The sequence below is a fragment of the Diachasmimorpha longicaudata genome, chromosome 7 (assembly GCF_034640455.1).
Source record: "Diachasmimorpha longicaudata isolate KC_UGA_2023 chromosome 7, iyDiaLong2, whole genome shotgun sequence".
NCBI classification, from domain to species: domain Eukaryota; kingdom Metazoa; phylum Arthropoda; class Insecta; order Hymenoptera; family Braconidae; genus Diachasmimorpha; species Diachasmimorpha longicaudata.
Window position 1 is genome coordinate 732,431 of NC_087231.1, and position 14,204 is coordinate 746,634.

General features: G+C 46.7%; 2 protein-coding genes across 2 annotated transcripts; one reads left to right on the top strand and one right to left on the bottom strand.

The window, feature by feature from the left end:
* The first annotated feature begins 1,823 nt into the window (after positions 1-1,823).
* On the top strand, positions 1,824-3,913 carry LOC135164553 (uncharacterized). Its single transcript, XM_064125011.1, has 2 exons — positions 1,824-2,169; positions 2,214-3,913. The coding sequence occupies exons 1-2, from the start codon at positions 1,824-1,826 to the stop codon at positions 3,911-3,913; spliced, it is 2,046 nt and encodes a 681-aa protein (XP_063981081.1).
* A 2,777-nt stretch (positions 3,914-6,690) lies between these two features.
* LOC135164762 (uncharacterized) lies at positions 6,691-14,010 on the bottom strand. The gene is made up of 7 exons (XM_064125416.1): positions 13,999-14,010; positions 13,564-13,906; positions 13,143-13,492; positions 11,693-13,102; positions 7,495-11,638; positions 6,983-7,447; positions 6,691-6,911 (listed from the first exon to the last, which is right to left on the bottom strand). The coding sequence occupies exons 1-7, from the start codon at positions 14,008-14,010 to the stop codon at positions 6,691-6,693; spliced, it is 6,945 nt and encodes a 2,314-aa protein (XP_063981486.1).
* Between the last annotated feature and the right edge of the window lie 194 nt (positions 14,011-14,204).

Below are 14,204 nucleotides of genomic sequence, written 5' to 3' on the forward strand. Positions count from 1 at the left end.
CAATGACCTTATCACCTTTTTCGATCGTTACCTTCCCATTTTCACTGAATATGACTTTCATACCCGCTGATTGGATTCGACGGACTGATAACAGGTTGTATGGTATGTCAGGTGAGTAGAGGACATCTTTCAATTGGCCAGCGACTCCTTGATTTGTCACGATGTTCATGACTCCTCTCTTGGTTGCGGTTATCGTGCTGCCTTTCTTTGCCACGGTGATCTTCACTGGAACCTCCAAATCTGCTACAACTGAGAAAACATCGACTTGATTAGTCAGATGATCAGTTGCACCAGAATCCAGAATAAAAGTCAACTTATCCGATTCTTTCGTCTGCTGGTTTGAACCCCGTATTCCGGTCATGAATGCGAAAGAATTATTTCCCTCCTCGACCTGGATGGTTTGAAGTGTTCGTTGACGGTCATTAGATGTATGTATTTGTCTTTTGTAGAAGAAACAGTCCTTCTTTTCATGATTTTTTCTACCACAGTGTTCACATCTTTTCTTCGTGGGATTATTGTAGTTTCTCGTGAAGTTTTCGTGATTGTAAACTCGGGTGTATTTATTTTGTTGTTTTTGTCTGAAATTTTGTCGATAATTTTTAAATGGTTTTCGCGTTCTACTCTGTTTCTGGGACTTGTTTTGGCTTTGAGTTTCTGCCTGCAGAACTTTTCCACTTGTGTCATTCTGTTCATTTTTTAATCGAACTTCATGGTCCAATAGCCGCTTCTTGATGAATTGCAAATTCATTTTGTCATCGTCAAGTGTCTTGATTGCTGTGACAACAGGCTCGTATGATTTTGGTAAAGTTTCTAGTAATCTGGCCATTTTGCTGGTTTCATTCATTATTGCTCCAGCAGCCAGCATATCCACGATCATTCGATCAAAACGTATTAGGTGTTTTATCAGAGGAATGTCTTCTTTGAATTTCAATCGCAATAGTTCCCATTCAATTGCTAATTGAGTAGCCATGCTCTTCCTCTGGTAAATTTCATCCAGTTTCTCGATGATTTCTCTTGGTGTATAACTTTCTTCGGCAAATCCCATCATGGAATCATCCAAATATTCCATGATTACTCTTTTGACAATTTTCTCCTTTTTATTCCAGCTAGCAGTAGGATTCACAGGGCGTACGTCATCAATGACATTCAAAGCATCCTCTTCATCGATGAGAGTTCGAACACGCCTTTTCCATATACTATAATTGTCTCCATTAAAGGGTTTAATGTTCCTCCTGGTAACCCTTTTGTCATCACCAGAATCATCCATTTTCACCACTTAAATTTGTACACTCACTTCAATAGCATTGTCACCACTTTTATTTCTCACTTTAATTTTCACTTTTATTTTCACAGGAGAGGTTCCGTTATAAATTTTATAAATTGTTTGTAATTAAAAACACAAGTTACTTAAATATGTACCTGGGCCCATAACCTATTAGATTTTAATAAATTGGAAGCCAGGTTAAATAACAAAAATGCACGATGTAAGTAAGAGCAGTTTTTATTTCTTGAGGAATATATGTTCACACTTCGAGAGCAGTCGACGAACTAACAAACGAATTGGAAAATCTCAAAAACCAAAGCATCGTCATCATGGTTTCTTTCTTCCAATGAATAATGATTTCTTTCTTTTATTCTATAAACATAAACTGGAGGTTTCGGCGCAAGACCACGCAGACGGTCTCTCCAGGAAACAATGACCTCACAGTACTCGTGTAAACTTATATATGCCTCTAATATAATCATATTGTTTTTGCTCTTTTCAATAATCGACTTCAAGCAACATCCAACTTCATGGGTTTGCTGACGCTTCGAATCAGGCAATGGGTGCCGCAGTATACATCAGAGTGGACAATCATCAGTCTGAGCCATCAGTCATCTTGGTGAGTGCAAAAACCAAGGTCGCACCACTTAAGAAAATGACAATTCCTCGCTTGGAATTGACAGCTGCTGTCATCTTAACCAATCTGGTCATCTACATCAGGAAGATGCTGGAGAAAGAGAATCTACAACTCTTTCTTTGGTCTGATTCCACGGTGGCGCTCACATGGATCAATGGACACCCATCAAGGTGGAAGGATTTTGTTCAGAATCGAGTGATCAAAATCCAGAACTCATTACCAGCAGCTGAATGGAAACATATCAGGGGAGTCGAGAACCCAGCAGACTGTGCATCACGGGGATTATCACCAGATCAACTTGTAAATCATCAGCTGTGGTGGAATGGTCCATCATGGCTGAAATCATCAATGGAAAACTGGCCATCATCATCATCAACATCAATCGAATCTACGGCAGAAGCAGCACTGGAGGAAAAGCCAGTGTCTGCACATCCGGTGGCACTGAATCTGGAGAGACCTCAAGATTTCTTGGAGAGGTACTCTACACTCGACAGGTTGGTCAGGATCTCGGCGAGAGTCCTGAGAGTCATCAACAACATGAGAGGGGAGCCAGTCCCAAGAGAATTAGATCTCTTGCCAGAAGAACTGGAGGAGACCAGAATCTTTTGGATAACTATACACAACAGGAGAGTTTTGGACAACTCATCAATCGCCTGATCAATGGACAAGACATCGCAACTAATCATCCAATGGCACGGCTGATTCCTTATCTGGACGAGAATCAGACCATTCGCCTAGGCGGGCGGCTGAAACGATCAAATCTTCAGCCAGAAGCCAGGAACCCATCAATTCTACCAAGACAATCAAGGCTCACATCACTGGTCATCGAGGAGGCTCATCGGAAAACTCTTCATGGAGGAGTACAGGCGACGTTGGCACACATCAGACACAAATATTGGATCATCGGGGGTCGTCATCCTGTAAAATCGCATATTCGCAAGTGCGTCATCTGCGCACGACATCGAGCCATCAGGGGACAGCAGCTTATGGGACAGCTGCCTCCAAGAAGAATCACATCAGCACGGCCATTCCATCACGCAGGGGTGGACTACGCAGGTCCTATCAAAATCAGCAGATGGAGAGGATCAGGAGCTCGACAATATCATGGGTACATTGCAGTTTTTGTGTGTCTTGCCACATCAGCAATTCACCTTGAACTACTCACAGATTTAACATCACAGGCATTCATCGAGACATACAAACGATTCACTGGAAGGAGAGGTCTCTGTGCTACACTTAGCAGTGATAATGCTAAGACATTCATGGGAGCAAACAATGAGCTGGGCAAGCTTTTAGACGAATCAAGGAAGGAAATTCATCACATCATCAACGAACTGGCATCAAACGGCACAAAATGGATCTTCATCCCACCGCAATCACCCCACATGGGTGGGAAATGGGAAGCTGCGGTGAAATCTGTGAAATTTCATCTAAAAAGGCTCACAGGGAATTTGGTACTCACGTACGAGGAACTCAATACACTCATCATCCAAATCGAGGCGCAACTTAACTCTAGGCCTCGCTGCGCTCTATCAGACGATCCTGAAGACTGCAGAGCCCTCACACTTGGACACTTCATCATTGGGGAACCCATCAACGCAGTTCCAGAGCCATCACTCATCAATCAGAAAATGGAAGGTCTCACAAGGTGGAAAATGATCGCAAGGATCGCTCAGCAATTCTGGGACAGGTGGTCAAGGGAGTGTATGCATCATTATCAAACCATCTACAAATGGAAACGATCAACGGATGATATCAAGGTCGGAACACTAGTCCTCATCATTGACGAGAGGTATCCATCAACAAAGTGGCCTCTAGGACGAGTATCAAGGGTTCATCCAAGTGATGACAATCTCACAAGGGTGGTAGACATCACCACTGGGGCAGGAGGTGCAAATACCTACACCAGACACATCAACAAGGTGGTTCCGTTACCAATCAGCACCGAGGAGGAAGACCAACAAGAGGATCATTCATCATCATCCGACGATGAAGGCGGGCGGAATGTATAAAATTAAGGCTGATCCAGGGCACTGGGTCGATCGGACACCATCGGAATAATTCGGGAGTGGGCTCGGGTGCCATGAGGGGTTACTCAGACCACATACTTTACTTCGTGTTCATCCTTCATCAGTATCACAACGAAAATATCGGATATTATCAGGTTTTTGTATCGTGGCTTTTATCGGATTGATTCATCTTTACTACTATCAATTTTGGTTAATTATCATCGAATATTGTGCAATTATCATCATCATCATTATTGGAAAGTTATCACGTGTAAATAGTGTACATTTGGGTTTAATTATATTGGATCGCCTTACGGCATAATCAACGTGTTTTTTGTCACCATCCCGAGTTGGAAAATCATCTCTCCACTTCCGCTTCCAATCCACCCTACCGGGTTAAAAACATCAAATCCCTAACAGAGATGTTTCCTCGGGGTTGAGAACAACCCGTTAACTGCCCTTTCCCCTGGATTCGCAAGCAACATTTGTTGGGCGCCAGCCGTCCTTTTTACCGGGGACTACAAACCGGGGTCTCAATAAATTAATTCTCAACATAAACCAAAATATACGAATCGAAAAACGTATTGCTTTGCTTACGAATCCATGGGAAGACCTTGAATACCCACGCTGCTCAGGGGGTAGGTTGTGGAGAGAGGACGTAGTCCGGATGGAGGTGGTTCGTCGGACTTTCATCCGCAAAAGAAAATAACGCAACCCCTAAAACTTTAAATAAACAAATTTAATTATTGCCTTTGATAGTATTTCAATTAATTCTAGTACATTATTTCAATAAATAATCATGACCAGAAACAAAAAAACTATTATCTTTTAAAGAATCTTAAATAACCATAAGTGATAACATCACAATCTCTTTTAAGTCATATGAGTGCGCCGAGAGAGATAACGCGAAAGATGAGGCTCGAAATTCCTAATTTTTGGTCTGATTAACCCTTTGAATTGTTTTCTCTCTGAATCACTCAGAGAAAATCCCTACTTCGAATTAGATAATCGTCAAATCCCTATAAACGAAACGGATCTCGCGGAAATCTCCTCCACCTATGGGGAGGCATCATAATTCCCTAAATCTCTCTAAATTACTTCAGAGGATTAGAAATTCTCGTGGTGGCTCCTTATGGGTACCACTCACGCATTGCGATTACCTTCCTGGCTAACCGCCCCGCACTCGATCAGCACCGATCACTCTCACTACGATACGTACCCTTCGGTGGTCTAAAACCGACTCTCTTCTTCCTCTCTATCAAAAACCCTACCGCGAGTTTCCTATTCCAAAATCAAAACGAAAATTATTCCCAAAATCTGTGCCGTCTGGCTCCATTGTCTACGGCGATTCCCTCTCCGCTTCCTCTCGCCCGAGGGAGACGGCAAAAACGTCTCTCCGCTTCCCCTCGCCCAGGGAAGCGGCATATTTCTATATGCACAAGATCTTATTCTCTAAAAGTAATATAAATTAATTTTAGCGGCACCGAGATGAGGAATTAACTAAAATAAGATCACAAATATTCCCCTTACTTCTATCCTAGCTATTAAATGGTGCAATCTCACCTGTGGCTCGTTGCCCACGTGTTCTGTTGTCGACCGGGTGTCTCCTTGAATTTGGTACCGCGTCGTCGAGAATCTTCACTACGTAATTGCACTTGAATCTTATTTCTATTCGCACTTCAATCTTTGGCGTCCGTCACACGTGTTTTGCGACAATTGAATAATCGCAATAAGTGAATTGTGGTCGTACTCGGTATTAATGGCGCTGGCGTCTCCGTGTCAACCCGAGGCACCCGCGCCAACCGCATTCAAAATTCAAATAGGGTTTCTCTACCCTCCTAGCATCTCTGGATCGGGAGATGATTTTTGATGTGAAACATCTATAGGCGCACTCCTAAACCGAATCGTTGGCGTGGCGATACTTGCCGTGGCGAGCAACCGCCACGCTATACTAAGGTATGCCTATCTATATTCTGTGTAGTAGAGTGGACGGTGGGGGATGGGCCACCACGCTATACTGAAGTATACCTATATATATTATGTGTAATAGAGTGTACGGTGTGGCTTCTCACACAGTTCCACGTGGTTCTTTATACGGTACACATAACCTGTGTTTTATTTAATTTTTTATTTCAATTTTTGAAAATAAAATGTGTGTGATAGTGATAACTTAGACGATCAAAGTGATCAACCGTGTGCAAAGAAAAGGAAACTAGACTATGGCATTCTACCAAGTCATCAGTAAGTAGATCGTATTTTTCATGTCTCCATAACTGTAATTATTATAGCTCCATATTTAATTAATTATATTGATATTAATCATATCAGTAATTTATAAATTATATTAGGATTAATAATTATATAAATTATATTAATATTATCTTTAATTAATTATTTTTTTATTATTCATGAAGGAATGAATATGGACAAATTTATTAATTAAATTTATATTCTCAATTCTTTAGTCATATATTGCAATAAGTAACTAAGATTTGAGTTCATGAGTATATTGAAGCCATACTCAACATATTTTTTTTTGTATATTTTAATGTCATATTTTTTACAATATTTCAGTTCTCAACAATCTTTACAGGCATCACAAAATATTATTATTGAAACTGGACGCCATCCTGATCAGTTGAACACAAGGCATACTATCAATGTTGTGTAAGACTTTACTAATCGATTGATCACTGATTTTATCAACTCCAGAAATAAATTAACCATATACACTTTAAACTGTCAAAGTCTCAGGAAACATGCTGCTGATTTACAAGATCCTATTTGTAGAAATAGTAACTTTTTGTTGCTAACTGAAACATGGTGTCCTGCAGATGAAGCAGTTGATTTATGTAACTTTCATTGTATTGTGTTGGATGAGGGATCTGGTTTGTGCCAGTTGGGTGATTGAGGGGGGCTGGTGGTGGTGAGAGGTGAGGGGTGAGGAATTGAGCCGGTTGTGGGCACCAAGAGTCACACGCGTTATGATTTCTTTGAGTCACTTTTATTACAAAATAATATAGTCAAAATCTATTACAAATAAATGATGAGCGGTCACTGACTTTAAATAACAATAATATGGAGATACTCGCGATTTGTAGAATCGAGAGTTGAAACACGTTTGGGTTTCGTTGTAGGTTGACGAGAGCACTATATGGTACTTGTTGTCGCAACGGAGTCCAAACGGTGAGAGAGCGATTTTCGGAGAGGTCACGGTCGAGAAGGATCTAGATTGATTGACACGTGACCCCTCTGATTGGTTGAAGGGCGTGTTTCCGGGGTCAATCCGTCCGGAAAGTGGCTCCTCGGATAGGCAAAAATGCCAATTGACCCCCTGGCAACAGCGGGTTGTTTTGGCCAGCGGTCGAGCGGTCATGAGTTCGGGGGGTGCGGGGGATGGGAGGCCAGCGTTTAGCTGGATTTCCAACATTCTCCCCGACGAATCAGCAACTGGTGTTGCCTGATTAAATTCTCTGGCTGATCTGCAACAGTCAAAAAACAATATGAGGAGACTGAGATTGATAAGAGCTACCGAGTCTGAATGATGAGTCCGTCCTAGGGTGCTAGCCAAGCGTGACAACCACTGCTTCCTTGGGGGTTGTAAGTCCCTGTTGGTCGAGTTGTCGTCACCCTCGCACTGGACATCGCCGGTTGGTCTGGGTTGTAGGGCCGTCGCGGTTGACGATGCACGGTCCGAGGGGCCGCTGATTCCTGAGTCTGTGAGGTTGGCATGATGGGTAGAGTGACCAGCTTGGCGATTGGTCTCGTGAGCGTTGCCTGAGAAGTCCTGATGGTCACGATCCTGGTGAGTCCATCTTGTCCTGGATGAAGGGCTATGACACGAGCAAGAGGCCACTTGGTGGGGGGGAACCTCTCGTCAGTGAGGAGTACCAATGAGCCCACTTGAATTTGATGGTTGGCGTGGTGCCACTTGTGGGTAGCTTGGAGTCGTTGAAGGTATCCAGTGGACCAATGCTTCCAGAACCCTTGTAGTTTGCTCTGAATGAGCTGCCATCGAGTGAGCCTGGCGAGATTGGAGTCGTCTAGAGCTGGTTCTGGTAGAGTCGTTGGAGCCTGTCCTATGAGGAAATGTCCTGGAGTCAACGCTGAGAGGTCTTCCAGATCATCGGTGAGGGGTTCCAGAGGTCTCGAGTTGAGGACTGCTTCGATTTGGGTAAGCAGTGTGGTGCGTTCCTCGAAGGTGAGGAGGTCATTCCCAATGGCTCGGGTCAGATGGAATTTTACCGACTTTACGGCGGCCTCCCATTTTCCTCCGAAGTGAGGTGCACTCGGAGGATTGAATGACCAATGAGTTCCGTCGTTGAGCAGCAGCTGAGCTAGTTGCCTTGACTGCGTGGATCCCGCCGAGAACATTTTCTGGAGTTCCTTATCAGCGGCAACGAAGGTAGTTCCGCAGTCGCTGAAGAGGGCCCGAGCTATTCCGCGACGGCTGACGAAGCGTCGATATGCGGCGATAAATCCTTCCGCTGAGTAGTCTGAGACCACCTCCAGGTGAACTGCTGATGTGGCCATGCAGACGAAGATGGCCAACCAGCCCTTGTATGACTTATGACCCCGGCCTTTCCAGGATCGCAGAGCTACTGGGCCGGCATAGTCAACACCAGTGTTGAGGAATGCGCGGCCAGGAGTGAGTCTGGATGGTGGTAGCTGGCCCATGAGTTGTTGAGCTCGAATTCCACGGTATCTGGTGCAGGTGACGCACTTGAGGATAAATGAGCGTGCGGGTGCTCGGCCTCCGAGGACCCAGTACCTGCTCCGGAGTTGTCTGAGGGTGAGTTGCGTCCCTCCGTGGAACGTCTTGAGGTGAGCTTGTGCTATCAATAGTTGAGCCAGGGTGGAGTCCTTGGACAAGATGACTTGATTCTTGCTCTCAAGGTCCAGATGAGCGTGTCGAAGCCTCCCTCCAACACGTAGTATCCCCTGGTGATCGATAAAGGGAGTGAGCTTGGTGAGCGGATGAGATTTGGTAAATTGCTCACCACGTGAGATTGTCCGGAGCTCAGCTTTGAGGTACGCTGCCTGAGTGACCTTGATCCAGAAGGATCTAGCCTCATTAATGTCGTCATGGGTGAGTGGGTAGTAGAGCGATGATGCTGGAGTCCTCCTGAGTCTTGCGATGAACCGCTTGCAGATCGCTGTAACTCTGAACAGGCGATCTGTTGATGAGTATTTATCAATGAGATCCCAAAGAGCTGGCGGATGAGTAGCGGTGAGAAGCAGGGCTCCAGGTTTTTCTTCCAGGTCTCCTGGAAGATCCTTTTCGAGAGTGTGTGAGGGCCATGACGTAATAGAGTCCTTAAGCCATGGTGGTCCTTGCCACCAGAGCTTGTGAGATACCAGCTGAGCAGCTGATAGTCCTCTTGATGCGCAGTCTGCTGGGTTGTCCTTGCCTGGGATCAATCTCCAATGTGTTTGATGAGTGAGTTCCTGGATGAGCGAGACTCGGTTTCTAACGAATTCCTTCCATCTAGAAGGATGATGGCTGATCCAGGTAAGCGTCACCGACGAGTCGGTCCAGAGGTAGGTGGAAGCATTGGAGATGTTGAGTTGCTCCTGGACGTACTTGGTGAGTTTGGCAAGTAGCAGCGCTGCGGTAAGTTCCAGTCGCGGTATTGTCAGTCGCTTGAGTGGTGCTACCTTGGTTTTGGAGCAGACGAGGGTGATCTGAGGTGTTTGATGTGTGTTGAACACCCTCAGGTACACCACGGCTGACATGGCCAACTGGGAAGCGTCGGAGAAGCCGTGGATCTCCACGGTTGAGTCCTGAAGTAGTCCAAGCCATCGTGGTATGGAGACATGTGAGAGCTGGCTAAGTTCCTGTCTGAACTGTCGCCAGCGTTGAGCCGTTAGTGGGGGGACGGGTTCGTCCCATCCCAGTTTCTCGATCCAAAGCGATTGGAGGAGGATTTTGGCATGGACTACCACCGGAGCTAAGAACCCAAGTGGGTCGAACAGCTGAGCCGTCTCGGATAGGATGATCCTCTTGGAGATGGAACTCTCCCCTGGTGAAGTTACTGCGAAGTTGAAGTGGTCAGTACTTGGATTCCAGGAGACCCCCAGGATCTTGGTGAGTGAGCCATCTATGATGCGAGTGCCTTGAAGAGTACGATCAGTAGAGACAGCGTCGAGTAACTCGGAGCTGTTGGAGTGCCACTTGGCTAGTGGAAATCCTCCTGACAGACAGAGGCTAGTGAGTTGGTTAGCCGTGTCAATGAGATCCTGTGCGGAGTCAGCACCACCGCATATGTCGTCCACGTATCTTCCTCTGGTAATTGGCTCTACTGCGAGGGGGTATCTCGATCCGTCATCCTCGACGAGTTGTGCGAGGACACGCACAGCGAGGAAGGGAGCTGAGCGAGTTCCATACGTTACTGTGGTGAGCTGGTACGTGGAGATGTTGCCAGTTGAGTCTGTCCAGAGTATTTGCTGGAGTGGCCAGTCGTCTTCATGTACACGTATTTGACGGAACATCTTGGTGATGTCAGTCATAAATATGAGTCTGTGCTTGCGAGAATAGAGCAGCACGTCAGAGATGTCCTTTTGCAGCTTGGCTCCTGTGTGCATGAGGTCGTTCAATGATTGACCTGAGCTGGAGCTATGTGAGCCGTTGAAAACCACTCTGAGTTTGGTGGTTTCGCTGTCTACTCTGAGCACTCCATGGTGTGGAAAAAAGAATTCCGGTGAGCCGTGGACTTCGGTCGGTTGAAGACCCTCCGAGACCCTCAACCCTCCTGAAGCCGAAGTTTCATGTGCTAAGGTCATCTCGGTGGTCATGCAACGTCCCGTGAGCTGGCTTGAGACTCGGCGCATGTGGCCGAGATCCTCGTATTCTTTCAGGAAGTCCGTGTAGAGTTGTCTATAGGACTCGTTCTTGGAGAACTTCCGATGGAGTCGTTGTAGGCAGGCTAGAGCAGATGATCGAGTGTCTCCAAGCGATGATGTTGGAGCCTTCAGAGGTAGCCGCACGATGTAGCGTCCTGATGAGTCCCTTGTGTGAGTCAGACGAACATGAGCTTCACACTGAGCTTCTTCATCCGAGAGTGAAGCTGGAGATGATTCAGGGATTTCTTCCTGAACCCAAAACTTGGTGAGGAGATTATTGAGGTCATCGTTGGTGATCGCCAAGTGAGTGTTGGCCTGGACCGTTAGTTCGGTTCCACCAGTTGGTCCGAAAACTATCCAGCCGAGTTGAGTAAGCTGAGCGGTCGGTGAGCTAGCCCCAGCTGTGCGGATGTCTGGAAGGATCAGTTGCCCATAGATATCAGCACCGAGGATCACGTCAACGGGCGCTGGGGTGAGGAATTCTGGATCAGAGAGTTCTAAACCCCTGAGGTGGTCCCATTGGCCATGTTCCGATGCAAACGTCGGTAGCAATGACGTGAGTACGTTGAGGATGTAAGCCTCAACTTTGATCTGAAACAGAGAGCAAGTGGACTGTATGGTGAGTGGTACTTTACCTAGGACTGGCCCAGATGCCGTCTCCCCTATGCCGGAGATGTTGAGTGATGTCCTTTGCCTCGTCAACCGGAGCTGACGGACGAGATGATTGGTGATGAGTGAGACTTCGGAGCCAGGATCGAGGAGCAGGCGAATCTGATGAGGTGTCTGGCCTGGCCGTAGCAGGAATGCTCGGCTGGTAGCCAAGAGTACTCCTGGCCGAAGATCCTGAGTTGTCGTTGTGTTGTGAGCGGAGCTCTTGACGGCATTCTGAGCGTCATCACTTCATTCAGCTGAAGTGCTAGGCTGAGGGTCCTGCACAACCTTGGTGTTCTTGATGGTCCCGTGCTCGTAATAGTAATGAGTTACTGGGACGGGGTGTCGAGGAGCTGAGTCTTCTTGTTTTTGGGCTGGAGCAGGACGAGTAGCTGTCTCAGCTGTTGGCGGATGCAGCAGCGAGTGATGGTGACTGCCACAGAGTTGGCAGTTGAGTTCGGAACGACAATCCCTCACTGGATGTCGTCCCAGGCAGTTGTAGCAGAGGTACTCCTTTTCAACGAGATCCCTGCGAGCTTGGAGAGTGAGCATCTTGAAACTGCCACAAGAAGCGATGTAATGGTTAGCTCCGCACATGGAGCAGGGGTATGAGAGCTTGGGCTGAGTTGACTGAGGCTTCTGAGCTGTCTGAGTTGACTGAGGTTTCTGAGCTGGCTGAGTGGACACCTTGTGTGTCCTGATTGTTGAGCGGCTCATTTTTGGCGATGGAGGTGGGGATCTTCTGGCTGGAGCAGTCGTTGTAGAATGTGGAGCCTTGGTGATCGATCTCTTCTCGATACTTTCCATGGCTCGAGCTCGTCCAGTGAGGAAGTCCTGGAACTTGTCGAAGGTGGGATAGTCGCCTGAGGACCCGACCTCCACCTCCCAGGCTTCGATGAGTCTGTTACTCAGCCTCTGTGATACGGTGTGGAGTATTATCCGATCCCAGTGCTGAGTAGGCGATCCCATCGCCTGCAGAGCGGCTAGTGACTCTGTCACTGTGGTTAGGAGTGCATTCAACTGCTGCGATGTGTGAGCTGTCATGTGTGGAGGATTGAGCAACTGCTCGAGGTGAGCAGAGGTAAGCAGTCTCTTATTCTCGTACCTTTTGATGAGAATATCCCAGGCCGTGCTGAATGACTCGTCGTCGATCTTCAAATTGGAGATAATTCGGGAAGGCTCGTGTTTGAGGCTGGTACGGAGATAATGCATTCTCTCCACGTTGGAGAGCTCTGCGTTTGAGCTGACCAGTGAATTGAAGAGGTCCCGGAACGATGTCCACTCCGAGTATCTCCCCGTGAAGTTGGGGAGTGAGATACCTGGTAAATACCTCTTACTTTGATTACCTTGAGATGTCCCAGCTGCCATGGAGCGTCGAGAGGTCGATGGGCCATCCTTCTGATCGATGAGCTGGGTGAGCAACCCCCTGGCCTCATGGTAATGAGTGATCGCCGACTTGAAGACGTTGTCTTTAAAATATGGAAGATCCATGGCACCTTCCATCTTGGCACTGGCTGAGACCAACTTCTCGTGAGTAGTCTCGAATTTCGCCCAATAACTCTCCAGCATATCTAATTTAGACTGGAGATTATTGACGGTGATGTTCCCTACATCATCGTCGAGAAGCTCTTCATGAAGGCGCGCCATCCATGAGCCCCGCTCCCGGTTGAGTGAGATGGTGGTCTCCGGTAGCGCCATCTGAGTGTGAGGGGTCGTGAGGCGTCGATCGGTGAGTTACCGCGCGTCGGTAAGGCAGGGTCCTGATGTAGAGTGGCGCGGTGCGCGTTGAGCACCGTTGCGTCGAGGAGCACGCTTCTCGAAGCTTCGAGCGTCGCTTGAGTTGAGTACCCTTGCCGGTACCTTGACCGTGAATTTTACCACGTGTTCGGCACGTGCCACACAAAAACCCACCACTATTTTTCACTTCACTTACACGATCCGGCTCGAAGGACCAAAATGTTGGATGAGGGATCTGGTTTGTGCCAGTTGGGCGATTGAGGGGGGCTGGTGGCGGTGAGAGGTGAGGGGTGAGGAATTGAGCTGGTTGTGGGCACCAAGAGTCACACGCGTTATGATTTCTTTGAGTCACTTTTATTACAAAATAATATAGTCAAAATCTATTACAAATAAATGATGAGCGGTCACTGACTTTAAATAACAATAATATGGAGATACTCGCGATTTGTAGAATCGAGAGTTGAAACACGTTTGGGTTTCGTTGTAGGTTGACGAGAGCACTATATGGTACTTGTTGTCGCAACGGAGTCCAAACGGTGAGAGAGCGATTTTCGGAGAGGTCACGGTCGAGAAGGATCTAGATTGATTGACACGTGACCCCTCTGATTGGTTGAAGGGCGTGTTTCCGGGGTCAATCCGTCCGGAAAGTGGCTCCTCGCATAGGCAAAAATGCCAATTGACCCCCTGGCAACAGCGGGTTGTTTTGGCCAGGGGTCGAGCGGTCATCAGTTCGGGGGGTGCGGGGGATGGGAGGCCAGCGTTTAGCTGGATTTCCAACATATTGCAAAATTTAAACGACAAAATGTTAGAGCCGCTGGAGTGGCCATTTACAAAAACAATAACACTTCACATGTTACTACACTCAACATGGATCTAGCAGTTCAAAATGCTACAGAAGTTCATGTTTCCCAAACATCTATTGGTGATATGTGTGCTTCACATGTTAAACTAGAAGGGGGAAGTGAATTAATTATGATTGTAGTATACATTTCACCTAATAACAAAATGGATCATATAATTTCATTTTTACATGAAAGGTTATTTCCGTATAGCCAAACAGGTT